The 9469-nt window shown below is 42.0% G+C and overlaps 1 protein-coding gene across 4 annotated transcripts in view; it reads right to left on the bottom strand.

Annotated features, from left to right (window-relative positions):
- Nucleotides 1-4624: 4624 nt before the first annotated feature.
- The window catches only part of KIAA1257 (KIAA1257 ortholog), a 384182-nt gene continuing 379337 nt past the window's right edge, over nucleotides 4625-9469 (bottom strand). For all 4 annotated transcript variants that reach the window (XM_029600807.1, XM_029600809.1, XM_029600810.1 and 1 more), the window contains 2 exons: nucleotides 7642-7802; nucleotides 4625-5868 (listed from right to left, as the gene is read on the bottom strand). In XM_029600807.1, coding sequence (XP_029456667.1) covers nucleotides 5799-5868; nucleotides 7642-7802 — 231 coding nt within the window. In that variant the 3' untranslated portion in view covers nucleotides 4625-5798. The remainder of the gene's footprint in view (nucleotides 5869-7641; nucleotides 7803-9469) is intronic.

Here is a 9469-nt window from a genome sequence, read left to right as displayed (position 1 = left end):
AGGGAGGTGTTCCTCCCCTGGCTCCAGTCCACGCCTTCTGTCACATCCCCATGACCTCTCATTGACACACAAACCCCAGCCAGGCCCTCCTCACCTCCACTCCTCCTCTCATCCTCCCTTCCCTGTTCTCTACTCCTCCCCCCCCCAAACACACACACACTCACACCACCACCACCACTGATGGAGCCAGCAGAAGGACAAGGAGGGTGACAGCTGAGATTCAATGCCAAGAAGTGCAAAGTCATGCATATTTATTTTATTTATTTATTTATTTATTTAAGTTTTTTATATACCAACATTCAAGACGGTGGTCCCATCATGCTGGTTCACAAGAAACAGGGGTGAAACTTTACCATTTAACAAAAGTGCAGAAAAGCAGTTACATAAAACAAGGGAAAACAATAACTTGGAATGAGAAGGGAAATGAAGATTAGATAGTAAAATATAAGTATAAATAACATTTTGAAAGGTGGCTATTAACGCTAATACTAGCGGAGCTTGTTGTGTGAAGGGAGATTAGATGGGGTTGGAGTTAGGAAAGGCCTGCGTGAACAGCCACGTTTTGAGTCTTATCTTGAATGTTGAGATGTTGGGTTCCATTCTAAGATCCGGGGGAATGGAGTTCCATAATGTTGGACCGGCTGTGGAGAATGCCCGATCTCTAAGCGTGATGTGTCTGGTAGTCTTGGCTGGAGGTACTTGAAGTGATCCTTTGTAAGCATCTCTTGTCGGTCTTGTGGAATGGTGTAATCGGAGGGGAATATGGAGATCGATTGGGGCTAATTGATGGATGTTTTTGAAAATGGTGAGAATGGCCTTGTAGATTATTCTGAAGTGGATGGGCAGCCAATGGAGGTCCATCAAGATAGGTGTTATGTGTTCTCTTCTCCTGGTGTTGGTGAGTATACGGGCGGAGGCATTTTGTACCATTTGTAATGGTTTGGTGTGTGATGAAGGGAGACCAAGCATGATGGTATTGCAATAGTCCAGCTTTGCGAAAATGATTGATTGTAGGATCGTTCTGAAGTCGTGTGTGGAAGAGAGGTCGTATTCTTTTCAGCACTTGGAGCTTGTAAAAGCAGTCTCTGGTGGTTTTGTTGATGTTAGCTTTCAGATTTAGGTGATTGTCAATTTGAACTCCTAGATCTCTCACTTGTGTAGTGCTTGGTACGGTAGGATGAGTGTATGTGATGGAGCTGTTTTCTGGAGTGATGAGTAGAAGTTCCGTTTTTGATGAATTTAGTATCAGGTTGAGACTTGTAAGAAGTTGTTTGATGTTTTGGAGGCAGGATTCCCAGTGCAACATTGTTTTTGCGAGCGATTCTTCGATGGGGATCAGAATCTGAATATCGTCAGCGTAGAGAAAATGTTTGAGATTGAGGTCAGTGAGAAGTTTACATAAGGGTAACAGATAAATGTTAAACAAGGTAGGAGACAGGGAGGATGATCCCTGAGGGACTCCTACGGCTGCGGGGTGTAGAGAGGATTCTTTATTATGAATCTTGACCTTATAACCTCTGTTGCTGAGGAAGGTTCTGAACCATGATAGGGCAGTGCCTGAAATACCTATGGCTGATAATTGGTTGATGAGAAGGGAGTGGTTGACCGTATCAAATGCAGACGAGAGGTCGAGTAGTATCAGAAGGAAGGCTTGTCCTTTGTCTAATCCTAGGATGATGTGGTCAGTCATAGAGATGAGGAGGGCTTCCGTGCTTAAGGTTTTACGGAATCCGTATTGTGATGGAAATAGAAGGTTGTTGTCTTCAATGTGGTTTGAGAGTTGTGAGTTTACCAATTTTTCCATTATCTTGGCTATGAATGGGAGGTTAGCTATCGGTCTGAAATTGTTAGGATCGTTAGGGTCGAGATTTGGTTTTTTGAGAAGGGGTTTGAGTGAGGCAAGTTTGAGGTTGTCCGGGTAGAGTCCTTGTGTGAGGGAGCAATTTATGATGTCTGCCAGGGATTTGGAGATAGATTCTGGAATTGCTAGTAGTAGTTTGGTTGGGATGTGATCCGAGGGATGAGAGGATGGTTTCATTTTCCTAAGAATTCCTTGGATCTCAGCGGATGAAATTGTGTCAAGTTCTTCTAACCGAGTGTAGTTGCTTGAGGGTTGAGGAGTAGTTAATGGAACAGTGGGGTTCGTGGGGAGCTACGATAGGAGAGTATTGATTTTGTTGTTGAAGAAAAGAGCTAGTTCTTCTGCTTTTGATTGAGCTTGGTCATGTGTAATCTCAGGTTGGTTTACTTGTGTGAGGTTGGCTACATAGCTGAAGAGGGCTTTGGCATCGAAAATAAGGTCGTGTATCTTCGAGGCGTAGTAGTCCCTCTTGGATCTTAGGGTGCTTGATTTGTATTGATGCAGAGATGATTTGTAGATTGAAAGGGTGATGGTTCCTGGGTTTTTGCGCCATTTAGCCTCATTTTGTCTTAGTTGGAGTTTGAGCTTTCTTAATTCTGCTGAGAACCATGGCTGTCTTTTGGAGGAATTCTGGTGTGGTTTTTTTGTAATAAGCGGGCATAGCTTGTTGGCTATAGTTTCGGTGATTGTGTTCCATGATCGAAGTGCTGCGTTCGGATCAGTAAGGTCCAGTTGGTGGAGTAGTGGAGATAGGTGATTATTAAGGTCTTCAGGGGAGCAAGTTTTCCTGTATTTGAAGGAGGGAAAAGGAATGCAAGCCGGGTTGGTATCTTTTATAGAGAATGAAGTAGTTATGAGATAGTGATCTGACCACGGGACCTTTGTGCAATTAGGTGTAGAAACTGACTTGATTGCAGCGTTAACGAAGATCAGGTCTAACGTGTGGCCGGCTTTGTGGGTGGGTTTATTAACTATTTGAGTGAAGCCTAGCGCTGTGAGAGCAGTGAGGAGAGTTTCACAGTTAGGTGATGGAGTAGGGTTATCAACGTGCATGTTGAAATCCCCTAGAATGATGGCTGGCGAGTCAAAGTTGATGAGGGAAGAGGTTAATTCAACCAGTGGTGAGGCATCTGATTCCAAGAGTCCTGGGGGGGCATATACGAGAAGGATTTGTAGCTTGTCTGAGGTGAAGAAGCCGAATTCAAGTTTGGGGAGTGGAAATCAAGCATATGGGAAGTGGAAATCAAGTGGAAATCAAGTGGAAATCAAGCATATGGGGAGTGGAAATCAAGCATATGGGGAGTGGAAATCCGAATGAACTGTATTCGATGGGGGGGGAAAGGCTGATGTGCACGGAGCAGGAGAGGGACCTTGGGGTGATAGTGTCTAATGATATGAAGTCTGCGAAACAATGCGACAAGGCGATAGCAAAAGCCAGAAGAATGCTGGGCTGCATAGAGAGAGGAATATCGAGTAAGAAAAGGGAAGTGATTATTCCCTTGTACAGGTCCTTGGTGAGGCCTCACCTGGAGTACTGTGTTCAGTTCTGGAGACCGTATCTACAAAAAGACAAAGACAAGATGGAAGCGGTACAGAGAAGGGCGACCAGGAAGGTGGAGGATCTTCATCGGATGACGTACGAGGAGAGATTGAATAATCTAAATATGTACACCCTGGAGGAAAGGAGGAGCAGAGGAGATATGATACAGACTTTCAGATACTTGAAAGGTTTTAATGATCCAAAGGCAACGACAAACCTTTACCATAAGAAAAAAATCAGCAGAACCAGGGGTCACGATTTGAAGCTCCAGGGAGGAAGGTTCAGAACCAATGTCAGGAAGTATTTCTTCACGGAGAGGGTGGTGGATGCCTGGAATGCCCTTCCGGAGGAAGTGGTGAAGACCAGAACTGTGAAGGACTTCAAAGGGGCGTGGGATAAACACTGTGGATCCATAAAGTCAAGAGGCCGCCAATGAAGAGTGGGTGACTCGCCAGAATGATGGCTACTGCCTGGACACAATACCCTTATTCAATAAACATACACATGGTTACTGTGACTCCAACATCACTCTAAGCTTCAACAGCAAGAGGAAATGTGGAAAAAAGGATTTGCACTCACAAAGCCGGGAGTAGCTGGCTTGTTACGGCGGTTACTACCCCAAACCAAATGTGCCTGATACTTCACTTTCGATGCACATCCAGCATAGCTCTCTGCTCCAACGGCAGGGGAGAAGAAAAACTGATACTTCACGCATATCCAGCATAGCTCTCTGCTTCAATGGCAGGGGAAAAGAAAAACTGATACTTCACGCATACCCAGCATAGCTTCAACGGCAGGGGAGAAGAAAAAAGGATTCACACTCACAAAGCGGGGAGTAGCTGGCTTGTTACGGCGGTTACTACCCCAAACCAAATGTGCCTGATACTTCACTTTCGATGCATATCCAGCATAGCTCTCTGCTTCAACGGCAGGGGAGAAGAAAAAACTGATACTTCACGCATATCCAGCATAGCTCTCTGCTTCAACGGCAGGGGAGAAGAAAAACAACCAATAAGGGCTGTATAACATAGTCTGGGTTAAAACAAATAAGCATGGGTGTAGCTTGCTTATTGCGGCGGTTACTACCCCTACTACCCCCTAACTAATCAAGCTAGATATTTCACTTGGATGCAGCTCCATCACTGCTCTCTACATTAATGGTGGGGAGGAAGGGAAATAGAACCAAGAGCTAAAAGAAACAGATAAGTATGAGAGAAAAAATGTGTGAAGCTTGCTGGGCAGACTGGATGGGCCGTTTGGTCTTCTTCTGCCGTCATTTCTATGTTTCTATGACAGTGCATTGGGCTGTTTTCTTCCACTACTTCACAGGAGCTGACTGGTGCTTTGAACCATGAGGAACACTGTAATACCACGCAGGTCAAAGCAAATTGGGCCTTGGACAACAAAAAGATGAGTACACGGCCCAATGTATTGCTACTCTCTTCCTCCAGTGAGAGAGAGAACAGTAGGCAAAGGTGCAGAATCATGGATCATGTAGGTAGATGGAGGGGTGGGAAAGAAGTGCACCCAACCCTTCTCAATCCTCCTCTATGCTATAGGTTGTGGTGGTGACTATAACTCTTCTTTCTTCCCTTCTCCTGCTCAGGTAGTGCAGGCAGCTAAAGGCCCATAAAGGCTGCCTGGCATACACCCACTCCATATAATTTTGGTTTGTGTGCCTGCCCTGCTAGAACCTGCTTGTAAAGTCACATCATATATGAACCAAAAACATAAGCACATTTTCATACACAGGATGATTTCCAGGAGCCCACATGGGGCTAAAATTTGTGTGTACAAATTACTCACAGACTTTAAGCTGAATTTCAAAGCGGACTTGTATGCATAAGTCCACTTTGAAAATTTGCAGGTGTGCACAGATCCAGTACAGACACATACACGCATAATTACACCTGCTCCTGAACAGATGTAAATGCATGTAAATCTACATGCATACTTCCAAAAACTGGAAGTGCACACATCAATTCCACCCCATGTAAAACTACACACAAAACTGACTTATGTGCGTATTTTCACGTGCACGGGGGCCTGATTGATTTTCAGTAAAATGTTTCATATGCATAAGTTGTTTTGAAAATCAAGCCCAAAATGTGATAAAATTTCTAACGGATCAACTGAAAGTGTGAAAAATACCAATGCAGTACTATTGATGTGGTATGAAAATCACTTTTTACTTGACAGCTTAGTTAAGAACTATATGACTACATCAAACATATATAAGAAAGCACGGGATTTTACTCTGGACTTCTATCCCAATATCACATAATTTGTGGTAATGAACTTATTTGGTTAAGAAAACCAGACTAATACAGTATGGAGTACATTGCTGCATGATTCAGTACGGTGAAGAATTTTCACAACAGCTGGTGCTTTCAGATTCTAGAGTTTGTCCTTGGTCAGTGCTTGAACATTTCTTTTAGCAAGAAATGAACGTTTAGAGCAATACAACCTATAAGAAAAGAATAATATTTTAAGAGAATGTAATTCTATTGCCACTTTGTCACAAGTTCGTAGGATAGCAAAAGCCAAATATATAGTACTATTTAGTGACAACCTACCTTTATACTCTTAAAATCTTATTTTAAAGATTCCCTCTCCAGGACATTTATTTGTTTAATCTATTTATATTTTGCCTTTTGGCACATCAAAGTGGATTACATTAAGTACTGTAGGAATTTTCCTATCCCCAGAGGGCTTTTCTCCCATTCTGTATCTATAGGAAAAATGCTTAGTAATGAGGTCCTAAGTTTGTAATGCATTCCTCTGCTTTTAAAAGAAAATTCACAGGGGAGAACCATGGAGAAGCAGGATTGGGAATTTTTTTGGGGGGAGGAATTTTTGAGGGGTTTTTTTTTTTTTTTTTTTTAATTATTTCTTCTAAAGTCACTTTATTAGGAAAATGATGATGGACCAGTATTATGGGGAAATTTCATCATGTGTGTCTGTATCTGAGCTCTGCTGACAGGGAGCTAGGGAATCTGTGTAGCAAGAACATTTCTAAAATTTTGCTCCTTTCTACATTCATAAAAAGCGCTTAGAGGCTTAAGTTCAATTCGTTTATCCATCTGTTCATCTGGAAGTACAATGATTTCCCTAACATGCATTGATCAGGTCCAAATTTAACAGGAAGATTCACCATGGTGTCCAATGTGGTATGAGATTGAAAATGAGGTGGTAAGGTTCAGGACCTTTACAATAGAATAACATTAAAAAGCACCAAAAATCCATGCACATGCATGTTTTTATCACCCATCCTTTTTTTTTTTAATTGGATTCGACATAGATCCTGGTTTGCATTTTCATGTAAAGCAAAGAAAAGGAATCATATTGGTTCTATTTTCCATAATTATGCTTTTATTTTGTACCTTACCTGAGTTTGCAGATAAAAGCTCAGGCTTACATCAACTGCAAAAAGGACTAGCGGTCTGATTTACAAAGCATTTTCCCATAGACACAGAATTGGAAAAAGCCTTAATGAATCAGAATCTTAAGCATATGTAGAAAAATCAGGCTTTTATGGGTTATGCCCAAACTCTTATATCATTCTATCTGACATACTTCATGTAGGGATTTTTGTATCATTCATTTTTGTTTAATGTGGATTCTTTTTTGCCTTTGGATTTCTCATATTTGTGAATTCATTATTTTTTATTTCTTAGTGGATTTATATTTTTGATTTCAAGCCTCTTTTGGCTCTGTTTGGAAAGCTATGTTGTAAGAAGTTTGTTTCATCTTCATGTATTGAATTGTTTACATAAGTCTAATTTACTTATTTTCACAAGCATTCACTTTACAAAATCCACAATTTTTGAGTGTTTTTATGGTGGTTGGTGATTAAAATTTTGTGTAACCTGTTTTCAGACTGTAGAGTGTATATGAACTCACCATTTTTTCAGTTATTTATAATTTGTTTTTATGGCAGTAAATAAAATTAGTGGTGTTTAATCTAGTTTATAGTGGGTCACATTTTTTGTTATACTTCTCATAATGAAATGTTTTGGGTTTTTTTAAATTTTTCTCATTTTCTGCAAGTAAACTGCAAATTAATACTAGAAGTTCTCTGAAGAAATATAATATATGGACCCACTTTTCCAAAATGTTTGCCTGCATACATATGCAGACAAGACTTTCATACACTCCTAGTGCTAGAACCATACTAAGAACAGTTCTCATCTGTTTTATTTTATATTTTTTAACCAAACTACAATAGGGCTGCACTTACTTGAAGTCAACACCTTTGAGCTCTTCAAATTTTTTATGTTCCATATCATATCTGGGAATTATATTTCCATTCCATTTCAAACTGTGGTGCCTATCCTGCCCTGGGCCAAATGTCCTGGTGGTGTCTTCTGTGCGCTCTATAACTGCTAGAGAAGGAATAGGCTAGATAGCAAACAAAAAAAAACCTGGTTATATAAAATGCCTATTTAATCCCCAGCCTTCCACCTTCTTTAATACAAGTTAATTGTATCTGGATCTCTCTGACTTCTAGAGAGCAAACAGCACAAGAAAAACATTGGTATAAAAAAGTGGGTTTATTTTATAATAGCAGATAGATACTCCAAGGTTTCTACAATTGTTCTGTGTTTACACTTCTCAGATTAGTTAAGGTCATTTAGCCTTGTGCCTCACATTACAACAGTGGTTTGTTATAGATCAGCATTTCTCAAACATTTAGGTTATGCACCTTTCTTTTCTCTGTAATGTGTTTAATTGCCCCCCACCTCACCCTAACACACAGCAAAAGAAAATGGTAATAGCTTTCTTTAAATTACAGTACAGTCAATATGCATCAAACCAAATCTCTCATGCCCTGCCATGATCTATATTGTGCTCCCCAGTTTAAGAACCACTGTTGATGAAACCCTACTCAAACTTTGCATTTTAAGACTTTACTGCATATCAGTGGGGTTTCACTAGTATAAATATACAGATAAAACAAACTTCCTCAATTACCAGTGCATCTTGTGAGGTAAAATTCTAATTAACAGTACTACAAAAAAACCAAAGAAAGCAGGCCTAACTTTTATGGTACAAGTGTAAATATTTTGAATTTGATTCATTAGTTTGGCTACCTCTCCATTTTTTTTGTATTGTCAGAGGGAGTAATTTTCAAATGGATTTACATGTGAAAATGTAACTACTATTGTAGCAATTTTCAAAAGCCCAAGGGTATTTACTCATGTAAAACCCAATTCCCTGTACGTACCCGGATCAGTCCAGACACCTGGGTTGTGACTCCGCACCAGCAGATGGAGACAGAGCAAGACCTGTTGGGCATCCCTACATATAGTAAGGCGCCACCCTCAGTCTTTCTCTGTCTCCAGCAGATGAGGCAGGTTCACCCACAGTCTCTGATGGTCCCTGGGTAGTTGGCTAGCTAGTCAGGGATTTTTTGTTTGGTTTTGGAAAAAAAAAAAAAAAAAAGGATAATAAAGAAACAGCAAAGAAGAAGTAGGAAAAAGTTCTCCCTCGTCCTGAGAGCCTCCCAGAGGGGTTGCAAGGTTCTGAGGGGACCATCCCCCCCTGTTTGAGGCCGCTGCTGAGGGTTGAGGACCCGGCCTGTCTCTGGCAGCAGCGTCAGGGGTGACACCGGGGAGCCCGGTTCACTCACCCCCGCTGGAACAGAAGGATCAGGACCAGGTTCAGCGGCAAGTAAAAAAAAAAAAAAAGTGTTTACTTTTTGTGGTTTCTGCCGGCTCGCCGTCCTCGCTGTCTGCCGTTTTGCCGTTCGCGAGCAGGGCTGAGTTTTTTTCTTTAAAGTTTGCTTCTTTCTTTCTTCGGTGCCGGGGCAGTGCCGCGCATGCCGAGGGGGGGGGGCTTTGTGCCGCGCGAGGGTGTTTGTGCAAATTGCGTGTCAGGCGGCGAGGGGCCGTCCGAGGTCGGGGGGCCCGGTCTCGGCCGGCACGATCGCCGCCACGCGCTGGACCCGACGAAGAAGGCAGGGCTGAGCCGTTCCCACTTAGCGCAGGAACGGCGGCCATTTTGTATACTGTGAGAGAAGCCACGCAGAAGGCCGCGGGAGATGGCTGCTTGCCTCCGGCGCTGTC

The sequence above is a fragment of the Rhinatrema bivittatum genome, chromosome 4, assembly GCF_901001135.1.
Source record: "Rhinatrema bivittatum chromosome 4, aRhiBiv1.1, whole genome shotgun sequence".
NCBI lineage: Eukaryota > Metazoa > Chordata > Amphibia > Gymnophiona > Rhinatrematidae > Rhinatrema > Rhinatrema bivittatum.
The sequence above is the reverse complement of the archived record's forward strand: the minus strand, read 5'-3'. Positions and strand labels throughout refer to the sequence as shown.